The sequence below is a fragment of the Gobio gobio genome (genome assembly GCF_949357685.1).
Source record: "Gobio gobio genome assembly, chromosome: 23".
NCBI lineage: Eukaryota > Metazoa > Chordata > Actinopteri > Cypriniformes > Gobionidae > Gobio > Gobio gobio.
This window is the reverse complement of record NC_137119.1, coordinates 17,610,781-17,631,907: the sequence shown is the minus strand read 5'-3', so window position 1 is coordinate 17,631,907 and position 21,127 is coordinate 17,610,781. Positions and strand designations below refer to the sequence as shown.

General features: G+C 36.9%; 1 protein-coding gene across 3 annotated transcripts in view; it reads right to left on the bottom strand.

Moving 5' to 3' along the window:
• Positions 1 to 21,127, bottom strand: part of acad11 (acyl-CoA dehydrogenase family, member 11) — a 128,261-nt gene that overhangs the window by 49,056 nt on the left and 58,078 nt on the right. For all 3 annotated transcript variants that reach the window (XM_079806171.1, XM_079806172.1, XM_079806173.1), the window contains one exon: positions 15,394 to 15,492. In XM_079806171.1, coding sequence (XP_079662297.1) covers positions 15,394 to 15,492 — 99 coding nt within the window. The remainder of the gene's footprint in view (positions 1 to 15,393; positions 15,493 to 21,127) is intronic.

Below are 21,127 nucleotides of genomic sequence, written 5' to 3'. Positions count from 1 at the left end.
TGAAGAAGAGACCAGGAGACGTCGGATCAAGACAGAAGTGATTCTTTTAATGATAAACTCTCTGTGCTGCAGGTCGTCCGAAAACAGTCTGATTTAACAGTACAAGATAATGCAATTTATCTACATTTCAGGGGGAGTGGTTATACAGCAGAGGAGACATTCAAACAAATGAATGCATATGTTGTGTAGGTAAAGGACACACCCTACTATCAAATCCCTACCAGTCCTATTGAATCAGCATAGCTATTCGCATGCTAATGCTGGCCAGGAACTCCAATTCCAAGAGCCATCCCAGAGCCATTAAAGACAAAAGGGGCAACGTCTGGGCTCCCAAAGGTGGACTCTCAGTGATCTGACTCATTTAAAACACAATAGAGAAAAACAGGTCTGGCAGGAAAGGAGACTCTTACTAGAGCCTTTGAAATCAGTAAAACAGGTCTGGAAGATTTGCGTAGCAGACTAATTCATCTAATATCATAATTTTTACCTAAAATGCTAAATGCAATATACTTTCTAAAATTTGTAACCCCACACCATGTTATTTTACATATGGATCTGCTTACATATGATCGCTTGTTTTTTTTTGTCTTCTTCGTCATTGTTTTGATCAGGAGATTCTGAACTCATTCAGAAGATGCATAATAGCGCCCTCCTAGCATATAACAGTGAAAACACAGAAACCCGGAAAAGTCTGTGTTTGGCAGGGAAGCGTTTTCTCACAAATAAAGGAAAATTCTGTGATTGCCGGGGAAAGAGTTAATAATATTTAAAGGTAAATCCTAGCAGCAAAAGGCAGGCAAGCAAAAACAATGGGTTTCATTCACTAATAATTGTGTGGATTCTTTCATATTTGTACGCACAGGAAAACTTCTCACGAAAAATCTCCACCTGATTCACAAAACATTCGTACGCACATTAATTTGTTCTTAACCTCGTTCTGATGTTAGTGAATTTGGAGTATTCTAAATGAGTAGCCGTGTGCACAAGGTTAGTTATTTGCATAAAACATGCCCAAACCATCTCCATACAAGGGCTTTCCGCACACACTTTCCTTACAGCCTTTTGTCAATCTCGTCAAACTTGCTGCTGTTTGCAAACGCACACTCGCCCGGATCATCGAGCAATGCCAAGAGTGCCATTCTCACCAGCTTTCACAATAAACACCTTTTATAAAGACCCAGATTACAGAACTCTCATTAGCCAGCTGTAAATACATGCATATCTGCGTTATTCAGAGGAACCTCGCAGCTGAAGCTATAACACAGCTTTTCTTACTCTTAAACTGTATATGATCGAATGTATTTAAGATGAAATTAAATTGTATTATTTAATAATTTCATTAGAGATGTCATCGATCACAAGTTCAGTATGGAGTACCGCCAGGCTCAGTGCTAGGACCGTTGCTTTTCCCCCTGTACATGCTACTCTTGGAAGATATCATTAGGAAGCATGGCATTTGTTTTCATTGTTATGCTGACGACACTCAGCTCTATATTTCTTCGTGCCCTGACGAAACTTACCAATTCACAAGATTGACGGAATGCATTGTGGATATAAAAAATTGGATGACTAGTAATTTCCTACAACCTAATACTGAAAAAAACTGAATTTTTAATTATTGGACCAAAAACCTCTGCATGTAGTAACCTAGAATACGGTCTAACACTTAATGGCTGCTCTGTCAAGTCCAGGTCGTCAGTTAGGAACCTGGGTGTGCTCTTTGATACCAATATGAAAGCCACGTTTCTAGCATCTGTAAATATGCATTTTTCCATCTTAAAAATATATCTAAATTACGGCACATGCGGTTCATGCGTTCACCTCAAGGCTAGATTATTGTAATGCTCTACTGGGTAGATGCCCTGCTTGCTTAATAAATAAACTGCAGCTGGACCAAAATGCAGGAGCTAGAGTTCTTACTAGAACCAGGAAGTATAACCATATTACCCCAGTTCTGTCAACACTGCATTGGCTCCCTATTAACCCCCTCGAGTCGGCGGTCGCGCCGGCGCGATCGGCTGGCTTTTTTTCTTATCAGTGCCAAAGAGACTCAAATAACTGTCGTTTTTTATCGTTCAGGCAAGTGTTATACATCATTATAATATGTTACCTTTCTTTTTTTTTTGTGTACAGTCACAATAAAAACAAATTGTTGTGCTCTCTGCAAAATAAGGGAAACAAACATGATTCGCGATCTTCAGCCTCTCTGTAAATTATGTCTAATCTGATTCTCTTCAGAAAAGGACCTGTAGCTTAGTGAAAACTTATCATACAAATATGAGACATATGTCTAAAGAAACATTGAAATTTCAGGTTTTAAATCATGTAAATCAAAACAAAAACAAATATTCTTTGTTTATATAATCTGTGTGAAAATTGAGAGATTTCAGTCAACTCATTACGACTCATTATCCGCTAATGCGGCCACACCCACGGAGCGCGCGCTCATTCAGATTCAAATACAAGGCTATCAATGCGTCAACGCCCACACACACATCAACTCGAACAAACAGATCAAGTGAAACTATGGTTCAGATACATCATTTTGAGATGCGTTGAAGAATAATCCTGGAATAATTCTCCTCATAGAAAGCTGATTCAGGGCTCATTGTAAGGTAGGCTAAGTTTATTCTGTTAGCATCTGTGAATATTAAATGCAAAAAGACAGTTTAAATATAAACCCTGATGCAACATGACGCAAAACTGTTTAGACAAGATTTATTTGGCCTGTTTTCGTTTTGTATAAATTCTTTCTTAATTTTAATCAATGTTTTAATACAGTTTCTTCTTATTTTATAAGAAGTCAATATAACAGACAATAGCCTTAGCGCTGCATTGCACGCGTGTCTCAAATGAACTGAAGATGGAAATGATATTTAAGTATTAATTGCCTTTTTTTTACAGTGAATTTCGTTTTGTATAAATTGTATCTTAATTTGAATCAATGTTTTTAATTTTGCTTCATATTGATGTTTAAATATTATACCCTATGTAATTTTTTTATTTAATATACAAGTTTGTCAGAAATGATTCTGGAGTTTTGTTTTGTAGAAAGTGTTTTTTTGTTTTAGAAAGTTAATTGCTTTCTTTAAACTGAATTTCGTTTTGTATAAATTGTATCTTAATTTTAATCAATGTTTTTAATATATTTTATATAAAATAACAGACTGGTATAATAAATATATTGGTATATTTTAGTGATGCACCGATCATGATTTTACATGGCCGATTCCGATACCGATTTTTTTCAAGAAAACTGGCCGATTCCGATACCCGTTTGTTTTTGTTTTTTTTACACAATAAAATAATGAAAGTATACATGAACAAGATGTTTATTTGGTATTTAACAGGCTAAATTGGCTTTTGGCTAATGAAAACAAGTCCGCAATCTGAAATTAACGGGAAATTGAATTGGAAATTAAAAGGCTGAAAGGTGAAATTAAAAGGCAACAACTGCATATTCTGCAATCCAAACAAAAATGTTACTTAAATCAGCATTTGTTTTTAAATTCAGTGTAAAGAAAAAAAGTCTTTACCAGTGAAATGAAATAAAACCAAAGTATATAATTGTTCCAAAATGTTAAATCAAATAATGTTTAGTGCAACGAAAAATACTAAGATGCTACAGCAGGTGCTTTTTAAATAAAATTAAGTCAATGTAATTTTAAGGTAAAATAAAAATGATCATCCTATAGGCTACAGAACTGATAGTATTTAATTTCAAAAGTGCATGCATGTTCTTCTTTAGGCTACAAAAAGAAGTATTTCAGCTTTGTCACAAAGTATTCGTTCTCATCCGATCCAACACGTGAGAAGCTGAGCTGAACAAACGCTCACTATCTGCGCTTGTGCAAGGCGCGGAGAGGTAAGCTCGCGCAACTTCAGCTTGGGCAGGAAAGCGGCTCTTCGTTCCCTTCAGCGTATCTCGTCTCTTCCCTCAGTTCTCCAGTTTCCGTTTGTAACACACAAGTGACATGTTCGCGAATGATTGCAATATAGGCGTATGTGCACACGGGCGCACTTCCGGTAAAAAACGGTAGAAAAATACAAAGAAAAACCGCCGGTTTATTTACCGCCGGTTGTTTTAAATCTCAAATATTTTACTTATAACATTCAACATTACCAATTATTCAATTTACCGCCGGTTGTTTTAAATCTAAAATATTTTACTTATAACATTCAACATTACCAATTATTCAATTATTTGTATTTATTGAATATTGAATTGGGTTCTGTGTCACAATATTACTGTTTTTTTTAGCTCTTCTTTCAAAAACATTTCGGATTGAAATCTTGTTTCTTTTTTTGGCAGATAATTTAGCTTGCTTTAAGTAAAAACTTTAAGTAAAAAACATTTTACAGGAAACTATTTTTTGTTTACGGTTACTGTACTTATCTAGTAAACCTAAAATCTAGTAGGCCTACCTGAAGCTCATTTATTATACAGCTCATTATTATGCAGGTCTTTTGTTTCTCAGGAGTGATTACATTATTATTCATGGTTTGTTCACGCCTACTCGCATAAGGCTTGAGTAAAGAAAAACTGTTTTACAAAATGTATATTAATATATTGTTTTATGTGAATGAGTAGGCTCAATGATTCTCACATAATTTTGAAGCAAAAACTCTAGGCAAATACACACATTATTCAAAGGGCTTGTGAACACATATCTATTGTGTGTTTTGAAGCCTTAATTTTAAAACAAATTTTAAGCAAATACAAGCATGTACATACATGTTGCTCAAATATTATGGTAGCCCAGTTTGTGCTGAATACAGTGTAATTACACTTTCGCCATTAATGTGTTTATAAGCAACTGAAAATAGCACAAATGTCGGAAACTTCTAAACTTGTCAAAACTTCTAAAGGGCCCCAAAAGAGCTCAGACTTCAGAGGGTTAAACATTGTATACATTTATAAATCTTGCTTGTTACTTACAAAGTACTAAATGGCTTAGCTCCCCAGTACTTGAACAAGCTCTTAACGCATTATACTCAATCACGTCTATTGCGGTCTCAGAATTCTGGCTAGTTGATAATACCTAGAATATCAAAATCCTTTCCTTTTCCTATTTAGCACCTAAGCTCTGGAATGGTACTCCTTGCATTGTTCGGGAAGCAGACACACTCTGTCAGTTTAAATCTAGACTAAAAACACATCTCTTTACTATGGCATACACATAGAACATTATCAATTTATATTATTTAAATCAGTTAATTGATTGTTAGGCTGCATTAACTAGGTCTGCCTGGTTTGCTCGGAATAAAGACTGATTTAGAGCTGAGTTAGAGCACTTTTAGTGAAGCTGACTGGAGTGGCTTGAATGGCGTATGTGTCAGGGCTTTCAAAACCAAGGCCAAATACCAAGTAGGGATCACTGATGGGCAAGGAGGGTTTAACCATCTTGTGGTAGAAACTAACCGACTGACTGTTAACCTTGCTGTGAAATGCTGACACAGTGGCAACATATACTTCAAGTGTAGAAGGTGTATGGTCATCGTCTAAGTGCTTTTGTAAGGAGGACAATATGACTGGAATTGAGCAATTCACAGGTTCTTCCTTCCTTGAGCAGCACCTCAACTGAATTTGCCAGCCCTTCTACTTACTCTAAGTGAGTACAGCTCTTGAAGAGTGTGAAGGGTTGTACCAGTGATTCACTCAACAGTCTGGACTATCCGCTGTAATCTTCTAAGGTCTAGTTTGGTAGCGGAGCTGAACCAGACAGGTATAGAAGTGCAGAGGGGTGGATTCAATGACTGCAGAGTAGAACTGTTTTAGCAGCTCCTGTGGCAAGTTTTGAGCATGGAGGGCATACAGTCACCATCCGAGTACTCTTGTACAAAAAGACACAGGACAATTCCCCATGGTGTGGACAGTTAGTGAATGCTATTCAGATAACCAACGTTAGAAAACGCCTATGATGAGGAGCTATCTGAACATGAGAGTAGACATATTTCGGGTCCACTGATATAATCTAGTCCCTTGGCCAATATGAGAGTGAGGAAGAGCTGGAGAGTTCTGATACTGATGCACTTTGTGTGAGAATATACACACATATACTGACTTCCGCAAAGCAGAACAGTAAGAACACAAAGGCCAATATTGTTCTCGCCGCCCACAATGTGCAGAGGGACAAGATAAAGAGAGATAAAGAGACGAGAATCGAGACAGAGACATTTGTTGCATTATGATGTCATACTGAAAGAAAATCTGAAACCAAGTCATAGCTTGGTTTCAATAAAAGCTGTATTTGGACTAATGAGAAAGTTCTGAAATTTACAGGATGTTTTTTACAGTACAATGACCTCTTATATGACAAGATCAAGGAAAATTTGATTTCTCAGTTCATGACACCTTTAACCCCTAGGAGTCTGATCTGTTTTGGGGCCCTTTAGAAGTTTTGAAATGCTCTGACATTTGTCCATTTTCCGTTGCTTATAAACATATTAATGGCAAAAGTGTAATTTACACTGTATTCAGCACAAACTGGGCTACCATAATATGTGAGCAACATGTATGTACATGCTTGTATTTTTGAGAGAATAATGTTTATGCATAATTTTTGAACAAACTAAAAAAATAGTTTTAAAATTAAGGCTTCAAAACACACAATAGATATGTGTTCACAAGCCCTTTGATTATTGGGTGTTTTTGTTTAGAGTTTTGGCTTTAAACTGATGTGAGAATCATTGAGCCTACTCATTCACATAAAACAATATATTCATTTACATTTTGTAAAACACTTTTTCTTTACTTTTCACTTTTTCTTTACTATGCGAGTAGGCGTGAACGACCCATGAATAATAATGTGATCACTCCTGAGAAACAAAGACCTGCATAATAATGAGCTGCATTATAAATTAGCTTTAGGTAGGCCTACTAGATTTTAGGTTTACTAGATAAGTACAGTAACAGTAAAAAATATATAGTTTTCTGGGGGAAAAAATCTAAATGTTTTTTACTTAAAGTTTTTTCTTAAAGCAAGCTAAATTATCTGCCAAAAAAGAAACAAGATTTCAATCAGAAATGTTTTTGAAAGAAGAGCTAAAAAAAAAAACAGTAATATTGTGACACTGAACATTGGCTCACTCATTTAAAATGGCAAATATTTTCTGAATCATTTGTAAACGATCAAATACACACAAAACTCAAATATAATTTCGAGCTTCAGTCAGAAACACGTGAAATGCATGAGCCAGCGCTATGGCTATTGTCTGCTATATTGGTATCAAATATACGAATATATTTATTATACCAGTATTTTATTTTATATCAAATATAACAAATATAATTAAAATTAAGATACAATTTATACAAAACGAAAACAGGCCAAATAAATCTTGTCTAAACAGTCTTGCCATGTTCCATCAGGATTTATATTTAAACAGTCTTTTTGCGTTTCATATTCACAGATGCTAACAGAATAAACTTAGCCTACCACAATGAGCTCTGAATCAGCTTTCCGTGAGGAGAATTATTCCAGGATTATTTCTCAAAGCGACGTATCTGAACCATATCTTCACTAGTTGTGTTTGCATGAGTTGATGTGTGTGTGGGCGTCGACGCATGGATTGCCTGTATTTGAATCTGAATGAGCGCGCGGTCCGTGGGCGTGGCCGCATTAGCGGATAATGAGTTGACTGATATCTCCCACTTTTCACACAGATTACATAAACACAGAATATTTGTTTTCGTTTTGATTTACATGATTTAAAACCTGACATTTCAACGTTTCTTTAGACATATGTCTCATGTTTGTGTGTGAAGGTTTCACTAAGATACAGGTCATTTTCTGAAGAGAATCAGATTAGACATCATTAGGTGCGTTTACATGGAGCACTGTAATCGGTTTAAAAGTCCAATCCGAATAAAAATACTCCATATAAACACCTCAATCGGAATAAAAATGGCCAAACCGAATGAAATTGTAATCGGTTTGAGAGGGGTGGGATAAACCTTTTCATGAACCGATCAAACGAAAAATTCCACCATGTAAACGATCTGATCCGATTACTTTGAGTGCACGTCTTTCTGTGACGTGATATACAGCGCGCGCCTCCTCAACTGAAGAGCGCGCGCCGCGCTCACACCAGGCTAATGTTGACAAGAGAGGAAAGTTCATTTTTCTGAGGTATTAAACTTTTTTTTCGTAACATGTTATGAACATGAAGTTGGAATAATGACACAGACATAGCCTGGCTACACCATCTCGACAGCGTTTGTCCTAGGCTTCAACTGCACCTGACAGAATAATTTATTTTTCTGAGGTGATTCTTACACTTTACGACAAATAATAAATAGCTTTTATAAAACTGTACAAGTCCTGGTTTCCGTTGAGAGCTGCCATTTCAACGGGGAACATTCAAGCTGCTCTCTGTTATAGTTAAGTTAGCTATTTAGAAAAAAAAAATTCAACAACTGCTTCAAATTGGTTAAGTAGCATTACCCCCAGTCTACTTTAATTACTTTTGTTAATATTTATAACTTTGTGATTATGGTATCTTTCCTTAATCATCTGAAATATATATGTTTAGTACTACTAGTAATGATGCTGAGCACGTCTTGAATGCTTCATTCATGTTTCACCGTATATCCTATATTTTTATTAATAATTTGAGTGCATTTTATTGTTAATTTTGTGTTTTTCAAAATAAATTAATTGAATTCATTTTTGATTCCGCATTCATCATTCACAGCTGTTGAAATAGCCATTGTGTAGGACATAAATTAGGTTAAACTACTGCATGTCCGCCCACAGAAAAATAAATAAATATAAAAATTACCAACACAGAACGATCCACGATACGTAGCCTAACGAATCTGAGGCGGCAGACAAACTGTGTGCGCATGTCACAAAATGATTCCTACTGAAAGTCAGCACATGTAAACACCAGATCGGTTTAGATAACGTCTCATGTAAACAGTCCACCGAATCTTTGAATCGGAATGATTTTAATCGGAATGACAAAAAAGTGCGCATGTAAACGTGGCTATTGAGAGAGAGGCTGAAGATCGCAAATCATGTTTGTTTCCCTTATTTTGCAAAAAGCACAACAATTTGTTTTTATTGTGACTGTACAAAAAAATTTAAACTTAACAGAATATAATGATGTATAACATTTGCATGAATGATAAAAACGACAGTTATTTGAGTCTCTTTGTATATAATATATATATATATATATATTATATACAGTCTAAATAAAATATAAAATAAATGTAGAGTAAATATAATTTGTTATTTTATTTATTTATTATTGTGTATACACAGGCACATTTAATGTTGTTAAGATTTGTTAATAGTTTTATTTACCACCATGTCATTTCATGTATTAATTGTAATTAATTGGATTACATTTTAACAGCCATAATTTAGCCATAAATTAATACAAACTATTATTTTATACTGTAAATACAGTTTTGTCTGCGGTTCTGCACTATGACATCCTTCATTAGCACCTATCGCTTTTCTCCAATTATTTTCCCTTTCCACTAATCAGTAACTACCACTCTCAAAAGAACCACACTGCTCTCATCAATTAAGTCATGCTAGAGGCTTATGCATGCACATGGAAAACATACGAAGCTGCACAGCTCCTCGGGCCTGTTCTTTCCAGTGACGGTAACGGTGGTCTGGAAGCCATTGCACACAAGCACGAAGGAGTAAAGGAGCTGTGAAAAGTGCAAGACCACCAGATATCCACAAAACTCAATATAGGCCAGGGGGTTACCAAAGGAAATTGTCTATCTTGAGAGAAAAGTGAAAAGAAGGGAAAAAAATGTATGTGTGTGTGTGTGTGGGGGGGGGGGGGGACATTGAGTTCAGCCTTCGCATTTTTGTGGCTTTGTGGATGTAGCGGAAGTAGCAAAAGAAAAGGATATGAGAATGGTTGAAAGAGAAAAGAGGAGAAGGCCAAGGGTAAAGACGACAGCTGGCTGGTTCTGTTTTTGCTCATAGGGATGAGTTAATGTCTAAAACATACAGAAGGTTCATTCAGAAAACAATGACAGGAAGCGTGAAGAGTGCTATAAGGAACTATGAGGAGGACACAAAATTATTTTTGCACAACTAGCGATGACAAAAGACTGACCAATGGAATACATGGAATTAGGTAGGGATGAAATTTGTTTTTCGATGAAATTTGTAAACAGATTTCCTACAGAAGCAGCAGAATTGTTGAGTCTCATAGGTTAAATGCAACATGGATTAATGCAACATGAAATTAATGCACAACGATTGTTTTGGCTGTACAGCACAACGATTGTTTTGGCTGTACAGCAATTGTAAAAATCATTAGTTATTAACTTGGGGGCACTTACACGACACCATTTTCAACTGAAAACAGAAAACTTTTAATGTGTTCTGAACATTCACGAGACAACGGTGCTTTGGTGGCATGAGAACGCAACCTTTGAAGTGAAAGTTTTTGAAAAAGAGTTTTAAAAACGATACCGTTATCATCAAAAACGTGAATCTGTGAAAACGGTGATGGCATGTACATGCATATTATGTGTTTAGTCTATAGGCATGCATGTTTGAATGTGTATGTGCGCGGTTGCGTAGTCTTCTTTACAAAGTGACATTGCCAAATTACTTGTCTGTCAATTTTTTTAGTTGTTTCCTCAGATCCGTGTGAACAGGAATTAATTTGATAACGTTTTAATCTGTACAGAGGAAAACATTTTTGGTTGTGAAAAAAAACTTTTGCTTTGTCGATGAGGCCTTCACAGGGGATAGTCTAGTTGACATGGTCTCTGTTGACATTCAGGGCTGCGTTGTGGTCGTGTCTAGGCGCAGGTCCTTCATCTGATCTGGATATGGCCCAGACTACAGTAAACATGGATAAACAGAGAGACTAATATTAGCGTAGATACCCTTCTTCTTATGATGTAATGAGTACATCAGGTGTTATGGGAAGTGTTCCCGGTTTCGGCTGACCTAATTTATGCAGCCTAACAATCATTTTACATGATTTGAATTATAGAAATTGATAATGTGTTATATGTATGCAAGGTTAAAGATATGTGTTTTTAGTCTAGATTTAAACTGACAGAGTGTGTCTGCTTCCCAGACAACACTGTTCCAGAGTTTAGGTGATAAATATGAAAAGGATCTACCGCCAGCAGTTGATTTTGATATCCTAGGTATTATCAGCTGGCCAGAATTTTGACATTGCAATAGATGTGAAGGACTATACTGCGTTAAGAGCTTGCTCAAGTACAGTGGAGCTAAACCATTTAATGCTATGAAAGTAATTAGCAAGATTTTAAAATGTATGCAATGTTTAATAGGGAGCCAATGCAGTGTTGACAGAACTGGGCTAATATGGTGATACTTCCTGGTTCTAGTAAGAACTCTAGCTGCAGCATTTTGGACCAGCTGGAGTTTGTTTATTACGCGTGCAGGGCAACCTCCCAGTAGAGCACCCTGAGGTCATGAACGCATGAACTAACTGTTCCGCTTTTGTCATTGAGAGCATATGTCAGAACAGACTTGACAAAACATGTGTTAGACAGTATTCTATGTCATTCCGTGCTGAGGTTTTTGGTCCAATAATTAGAAACTCTGTTTTCTCAGAATGAATTAATAGGAAATAACTAGTCATCCAATTTTTTATATCAGCTATGCATTCAGTTAATTTTGTGAATTGGTAAGTTTCGTCTGGGTGCAAAGTAGGGATGGGTCGCGATTTTCGAATATTCGATTAGTTATTTAATTATAGAATATCGAATAGTATGTCCGATTAACGTTAAAAAAAAATCCCCATGTTGTCGGTGCTGATGTGGTGCTGACGCATTCATGTAACCAGAGGCGCTGCCAATAACGCTCCTAAAAGCTGCCAGTCAGCTCTCAGGGTGTTTTATACTGGACATGTTTGCTGCGGTCCGAGTCTGATTGTTCCCTCCGCCTCCGCAGTGTTGGTCTGGTTTCACACTCAACTTGAACCCTGGTGCGTTTGCGTTCATCTTACGTCATCACAAACGTGCACGGGCGTGATAGAAAACAGAACGCGGGTCAATATATTGGGCTTTTTTCAATTAATTTGGTGCTATTATGTGCAGCTGAGTAAACGACACTTGGGTTTACCGTATGTGTGTCGCTTGAAGGCAGCTTTGCTGCTTGCAAACAGACTCTTTTGAGGAGACAGTGAATTGCCATTCATTTGCTGCCCTGATTGCACTATGCGCGAATACACTGCAGGCTCGCTCTCGCGATCGTATCTCAGCTAAATCATCAACACTATCATCTCTTACGTGTATGTTATTGAACTAATGACATTGTAATCGGCTAAAACGCATGCGCTGGTTACTTTCTTCCACAACAAGTGTGCACCCGAGTGTTGTTTGCACATTCACGTGAATCACGGCTCAGCTCCGAGAGCAACCGAACTCCGGTTGTGTGTTCTCGGGTTCGGCACCTCAGTGCACACCAAGCTCTGTAGGTAAGCTTTCACATTAGCAATTTTTCATGCTAACCGTGCCCCATTCCGAACTAAAATGCCAGAGTAAAAACGCCCTGAGATAACAGAAGAATAACACATCGTCTCACGCGCACGCTGTAGACTTGTGGCATTTATCAGGTAACTTGGGGCGATGTCACATTACAGTCATATGTTTCAGCATGTTACAATAATATGGCTTGAGTTGATATAGCCTATTCCCTAATGAATTAAACAGTTTATCATACAGATTGAGAGTGTGAATGGTCTCTCTCCCTCTCTCTGTTTATGTGTGTAGCCTATACATGCGTACATGCGTGCATGCGGGGGAGGAGTTGCGATTTTCGAATAAAAATCGAATAATTCCCAGCGATCTTCGAATATCATTTTTGCTTGAAATGCCCATCCCTAGTGCAAAGAAATATAGAGCTGAGTATCATCAGCGTAACAGTGAAAGCTAATGTCATGCTTCCTTATGATATCTCCCAAGATATCATCGGTCTTGATAAGCAATGGTCTTATAGTACTGAGCCTTGCGGTACTCCATACTGAACTTGTAATCGATATGACACCTCGGTTATGACGGATAACGGTCAGATAAGTATGATTTGAACCATGCCAATGCAATTCCACTAATGCCAACATAATTTTTGAGTCTATTCAAAAGCATATTGTGGTCAATAGCATCAAATGCAGCACTAAGATCAAGTAACACTAATAGAGAGATTCAACCATGACATAACTACACAGTATGTATAAACCAAAAATGAATATCTGATAATCATCCAACGCATTCAAAAACAAACAAACCACATAATCCAAGCACACGCATTCCTGTAAGTGAATACATTCTGTTTAATTAAAATCATTTAATTTCTATCGGCATACTGCAAGTGTGCCCAGGAAAAACTAAAATAATTCCTTTACTTAAACAACAACTACCCTTCCAGCAAGACAACGACATGAAAAACAAAAGGTCTTATGAATAAAACAATACTTTTAATCCAATCTTGTCACATATTTCAAGTATTTTCCATTAAAAGTAGTTAAACAAAATGACCCATACTTGCCGAAGGCTCCTAGGTGAAAAGTGTTTGGCCATTGAATGTCATTACACCAAACTGTAGATGACTAACTGTTTGATATTTACTCCACGTGTCAACAATAAAGATATATTTAGCAATCCCCAGAACTGATGGTGGTTTATGATAGTAGTGGAAAACACATCTGTACATCTTAAAAAAAGCAGGATATATGAAGCTCTTACACACAACAGACTCATCTTGTAACCAAATGATTTGGATTTGTCATACTTTACCCTTTGTACTGATGAATCTGTACATCTGCGCAAGTTTAACAGGACAAGAGATAGCACTGTAAAGCTTGAATTTCCATTGCTCAAAGACACAAAGATCACTGTTTCCACATACGCTGATGAGAGGTTTTTAAAACTCCTCAGAGAGACGCATAACAACTTTGGTGACAAATGAGATCAGACAAAAAGATCTCACAACTTGTCACCATTCCTATCTGAATATATTTCACCCATAACTATCAAGCGACCACCCGTGAACTTCACAATCCACAACATCTGTTATGAGACATATTTCTGAGCAACAGGATTTATGAGGTAACAAAATGTTGTTATATGTTAAAGGGGGCCTTAAGCAGGCAAACTATTACATGCAATGGTAGTGTTGATGCAAAGACATGCAACAAAATCATAAAATTGTATTAGTACATTTAACTTTCTTGTCAAGTTCATCTTTTTAGACCAATTGTCAACAAGAAAAATTTGCAAGCCATTTACCAAAACGCAGGCACGCGCATATATATATACTATATCTGCATATACATATACGTATATCTAGGTCTATATCTACATGTATCTGGATATACATATACGTATATCTATGTCTATATCTACATGTATCTACATATCTACAGTGGGGAGAACAAGTATTTGATACACTGCCGATTTTGCAGGTTTGCCCACTTACAAAGCATGTAGAAGTCTGTAATTTTTATCATATCTTCAACTGTGAGAGACGGAATCTAAAAATCCAAAAAATCACATTGTATGATTTTTAAATAATTAATTTGAAAAGCTTAATTTGTATCTTATTGCATGTTTACTTCAGGAGGCCCCAAAACCACAAAGACTCACAGCTAGAACCATCTGGAATGTTCTACAGGGGACAATGTTTAAGAGACAAATACCAAAGCAACTCTAAACATCCCAAACAGATTTAAAAAAAAAAAAACCTTTGGCACTGTAAACAGGATGAAATGCAATTTTAAACCCTGATCATTGATATTATCTCACTGCAGGAAACGGTAAAACTGCCTTTCATCACAAAGTTCATTTTCAATTCCTGTCGAGCAAGTCCCATTCAACAAATCAACAAATTGCAATTATGCATGCCTGTAGTCAGCTTTCCTAAAAATATATTCTTCAAAATGTAACTTTTCCTGAATCTTGTCAAAGACAGGAAGAGATCATGGTAGGCTTATCCTCGTGGCTCAGATCTAGCTCTCTGAAGCTGCGAGGCGGGAACTTCGACTAATGAGTCTGTTTCTGCTTTGCCGCCCGTTGCGATCGCTTTGAGTTCCCCAAGTCTGTGTTTATCGTTCACAGACTCTGCATAGCTGGTTTGTGTAAACATCTTAAATGGTTTTTAAATGTCATGCCAGTCATCGTGAAGATTTGGACGAGTGTGGTCGTTTTTTGGGATGAATCATTCTGGTGATATATTTCTTTATAGCTTTGTGTAAGAAATTGGTTAAAATACTAAGGCTGAACCCCTGCTGTTCAGTGTTCCTTTTAACGCGTTTAGTCTCCACAGGGGAGAAACCCTAAAAAATATTATTTATTTTCTTGACAACTGACAAACAAAATATTTCCTCTCCCCTCCTACTTTCGATCTCATTCTGTGACATTCACACACTTACCGCTGCTCCACCACTTTTTGCCGTTAATGATGAAATGGTTGTTGTCCCTGTGAAGGGTGCACTCCATGTTTGTGGCATCACTTGAAGCAACATCTGGCTCTAGGTCAAAGAAAACAAGACAGAGTACCAGGTTCAGTAATGAAAATAATTTGAGAAAAAAGTGAAGAAATTTTATTAAAAACAAATTTGTAATATTACAAGTCTGGTTATGACAATGTGTTTTTAAAGATGCACATTCACAAAAGAGTTGCCGCTGTGTGAACCAAATGGTCAAGGTTTGGCTAGTAGCCAGTAGGGCTAGTGGTTCTCAACAAGGGAGAAAAGGGGCCTTAGCAAACTTCAAAGGGGTCCTCAATAGTAATGTAAGTTCTAAATAGTAGTGCTGTAAATAACTTTTCGTTCTTATTTTTTCTTTTTTTTTTATCGCGATTTTTTTTCTCCAGATTTTCACTTGCTCTGACAAATGTTCACTGGTCCTGTCACAAATCTTTCTTTTTTTTGACCCATGTTACTTTGTATTTTAATAAATAAGGTTGTTATGCCACCAACATACTGTATTACATCATTGTAAATGTGAAATGCCACAATTCTCGATTCCAATTTTTATACTACATTAAAAACTATTAGCCAAGCTCATGAAATAAAAAAATTTGTGAAGACAAGTAAACATCATTAATAAATTAAGGATAAATAAACAAATTACAAGCAATAGCAAAAACAAATACAATAGAAGACAAATACAACTGAAATAAACAGTGCAAGGGTAGGTAAAGTAGTATTCAGGTAGGAAGTTCATTTAAAATTTAAGTCATTTAAGACTCCTTACGAGGATACTTGCAAAAATTATTAATATGTTAATAAAAATTTATAAAAATGTATATTATTAATAAATTAATGAGATATCAAAACTCCATGAGAATTTTTTTAAATAAATATTCATTTTTCTTTTTTGGCAATTAAAATTTCTAACGCTTGATTATTTTAATATTAATTATAATTATTTGAGTTACATAATTTAATCAATGGACAATCCTAGTGTTTGTAAATTAAAGAGGGTGGGGGTGGCTCAAAAAGGTGGTGGAGGATAATCTCCTCTAGTTATTTGCTAGTGAAAAACAGATAGACTGGCTGTCAATGCGGAAAAGATAACCTGACGTAGATATTTCATTTGAAATCTGGCATGTGTTACACAAACAAGTAAGAATTACAGCTAATGTCTGTAGTATGACAGCTACAACGACACATACACACACACTGGAAGAAATAATGGGGGATATTGTCATACATCAACACATCTGAACACTCTGAGGACATTACAACACCATATGTATATGTTTAGAAAATTAACACCTTTTTTAAAATCACCATTACACATGTGCTCACACATACACTTTTTAGCTATTTTTTGGCTATTAGCAGGAATTTTGTTTTCCTCAATCTCATCCACCAGCTATTCCCCTCCTTGTTCACTCATTGAACACAGATCTCATTATTAACCTAAATATAAATCTTCCTTATAAATCATGTAGTAATGAGTGTGTTAGAGAAGTATGAACAAATGAGTGTGAACTGTGTCTGAAGACTATTGTGTTCTGTTCTATTATGTTATGCTGTGTCCAGCTGTTTAATTAATCTTATGTAAACACGACAAAGGAAATGTTCCAGTCGCTATGACTTCTATGACTTTGGGGACAATGGGGAGTCAATCATTAACTGGATCAAAATTCTGTATACATCACCTACAGCCACTGTCATCTTCAATGGACTAACATCACGTAGCTTCACACTGCACCGGGGACAAGATAGACAAGAATGCCCACTCTCCCTCTCACTATTCACCATTTACCCTGAACCGTTAAAACATCTGCATTAAAAGGAATTCAAACACTAAATATATACCACAAAATAGACTTTATGCTGATGATTTATCACTGTATCCCACATCATTATTACAAGAAACAATAAAACGTATCGATTAATTGTCTAATATTTAAGAATCAACTATTGTACTCAAACAATTGGAGTAAATCTTCGATACTTTCATTACATTCAAACACCTTGGATTTAATATCCCGTACACTATGCCCCAAGCACATCACATATTTAGGCATTAAAGGGGTCATGAACTGAGAAATCAAATTTTGACATATAAGAGGTCATCATACTATAAGAATATCCTGTAAGTTTCAGAACTGAAAACTTCCTTGTTAGTCCAATAAAAGCTTTTATTAAAACCAGGCCCAGCAAACTAAGGGAGGCAAGCACTGCCTCTGCAGAAGAATATCAACGCCTACTTCATCACTGCCTGTTTAGCCCCATCCACTGGTTCCAAACCAGATTGAGCTACCAAGACTGAGCTACCAGATCGAACTACCAAGCAATAAACATGCCGTTGAGGATTACAAAATATTGTGCAGTGCCTGGGCTCGACAGTAATGCAACAAGTAAAAAACTGTTCATTCTAATGCCTGATCTGAAATGTAATGATTCATGTACAGTCAGATCAACTTGTGTTGTTTCTCTTAGTAAGATGAAAATAATCTGTTATTTAACAGTGATTAAATTCTATAAAGAAAGTGATCAAAAAAGCTCCCTTTGCAATCGTTGGCGCAGCATACGCTGCAGCTGTCAATCAAAGTCAAGTCAAGTCAAGTCAACTTTATTTATATAGCGCTTTTAACAATGTAGATTGTTTCAAAGCAGCTTTACAGTGTTAAACAGGAAAATAATGCAGCATAATTTTATTCAGCTGTATAGCCATTCTGGAAAAAACGCTGATGTCATCAGTTCATTTCAATTATCATACAGTGACAGTGTGGGCTTTAGATCAATAATTCGATCAGTAATTTAGTTTAAATGGTTAATTTAGTTTATTAATTAGATTTATTTCAATGTTATTTCAATGTTATTTCAATCAAACAGCGAGAGTTTATCAGTGACATGTTTGTCAAGGTTGCACGTTAGTAAAACTCTCTTACAAATTTTAAATCAGTGTATTGTTTTATGTGACTGAGTAGGCTCAATGATTCTCACATCAGTTTGAAGCAAAAACTCTTGGCAACAACACCCATTATTCAAAAGTCTTGTGGACACATGTCTATTGTGTGTTTTGAGGCCTTTAAAACAAAAATGTTTTCTCAAAAACCATGCATAAACATTTTTCTCTCAAAAATACAAGCATGTACATACAAGTTGCTCACATATTATGGTAGCCCAGTTTGTGCTGAATAGAGTGTAATTACACTTTTGCCATTAATGTGTTTATAAGCAACTGATAAAACACAAATGTCAGAGCATGTGAAAACTTCTAAAGGGCCCCAAAACAGCTCAGACTCCTAGGGGTTAATTGGGGTGCAATGCCAAATATAGTGAACATAGGTGTCTGGGTTATTTTGTGTGCAATGTGAACAGGTTTCTGAAGTATATGCCATTTTAGACTATATCCGGTTTCCAGTTAGGTGAGGTCTAAACTTACCCAATGAGTTCCAGGTTGTAATTTTTTGTCATGAAGTAGATATTCTTTTTGCAGATTTGTGTCTAGAAATTGGAATAATTTCTGGACAAATGGAAAAGTCTGATTATTTTGTATGTAATAATTTCACTGGGCCCAAACAAGGGACGCCAATTATGTAGTGATTTTACCTTCGTCCATCCAAGGACATTAAGTAAGGTAGTGATTGGTACTCACGTCACCGCTGACGTTGTGATTTTTGGATCACACGTCACTTAGGGTGTGGTTATGAGTACATCAGATGACCACCTTTCCCCTCTCTTAGTTTGGGACACTAGTCAAGGTTTTTTACCCTGGGTCTATGAAAACACTCCAAACAGGAGGCTGTTCAATCATTTTAGATTGAATGTAAAGTGGGGAGAGTTGGTCAGCTGATTTATCTGAAAGATTGGTGAGATTTCTAACTTGTAGAGCCTTTTCTGTATTATCAGCACAAGTAAGACACAATTGTAATAAAATAGATTTTATAAACAAAAGATAAACAAGAATAACTAACACAACTACTAAATGAATACAATGAATGATAAAGGAATAAAGTGCATAAGAAACATAAAATACATGTGATTAAGTTGAGTGTGGCTATGGAAGAGTTGCGTTATCTTATGGAAAGATAAACTGTTGTTTCACTGAAACTAAGGTGAAGAACCTTATTATGCATCAAACAAATAAACAAAAGATTATTTGTTATTAACTAGCACCAGTTATATTACCTCTAATGTAAATTAGAAAATCATATACTGATAATATACAACAATGCCATGGTTTCTGGAAAGAGGTTTGGTTAAGTGATATTTACGTTCCACTTGGTTGAGTAAGCAGTCTGATGGAGGTGACTTCTTCCACTGGTTGTGCTGGGTGACAATGCAGTGGGAAAGGAGCTGGAATCCGTTTCAACAGTCTTGAACACTAAGATCTGTGGGATGCTGATCTCCTGGAGCACCAAAGGGTCAGAACGTGGTCGTATCTGTTGCTGCCTCACAAGCTGTAGACTCAGATCCTTGGATCAATTGTTGTCTCTCTGGATTAACCAGAGGCTCAGAACTTGGTTGCTCTGTCACAATCTCATCCTCGCGGGGAGACTCAGAACTTGTTGCTCTGTCACAATCTCATCCTCGCCGGACAGACTCAGAACTTGTTGCTCTGTCACAATCTCATCCTCGCCGGACAGACTCAGAACTTGTTGCTCTGTCACAATCTCATCCTCGTGGGGAGACTCAGAACTTGTTGCTCTGTCACAATATCATCCTCGCCAGACAGACTCAGAACTTGTTGCTCTGTCACAATCTCATCCTTGCCGGACAGACTCAGAACTTGTTGCTCTGTCACAATCTCATCCTCGCGGGGAGACTCAGAACTTGGTCAACTGTTACAGTCTCATCCTTGCTGGGGAGACTCAGAACTTGTTGAACTGTTACAGTCTCATCCTTGCTGGGGAGACTCAGAACTTGGTGAACTGTTTGTCTCTCTCAAGAAGAAACTCAGAACTAGGTGTGTCTGTTGAAAGGGTACCTTTATCCTTTTCCGAATAGGAGGAGATTGCAATTTGGCGCTTCTCCATTCCAGTGATGAGATTGGCTGCTGGTAACAGAGGGGGTCCACAGTGAGACTCATCCTCCTTTCTCCTTTGGAACTCATTTGCATACTGTACACAGAAGCCTCTGAGAGAGAAGCAATCGAACTTCAGGGAGAACAACTAGTCTGTGAGTACTGTCTTCATTTTCTCATTTGATCTATAGTTCAGCTGTTATTTAGAACGTGTCTGTGTGGTGTAGTTGGCTGTTTGTTTGTTGGTAGTCTCGTTTGTTAATCACGTAACCTCGCGCAAGCTCTAGCGTTTCACTGGGGCGTGGCCGTTAGCCAGCGTGGTATAAGAGCTTGCATTGTTTACACTTGAGTTAGAGAGAAGCAATCGAACTTCAGGGAGAACAACTAGTCTGTGAGTACTGTCTTCATTTTCTCATTTGATCTATAGTTCAGCTGTTATTTAGAACGTGTCTGTGTGGTGTAGTTGGCTGTTTGTTTGTTGGTAGTCTCGTTTGTTAATCACGTGACCTCGAACGAGCTCTAGCGTTTCACTGGGAGTAGCCAGCTGTGTTCAATAACGGCACTTAACGTGAGTATAAATTGAGTGATACTCCGCGGCAGCCCTCGTGTGAAGACCGAAGAGGGTAAAGACCATTCGACTCTACTCTGCGCGACTCCACTCGAGCAAGGACACCGACA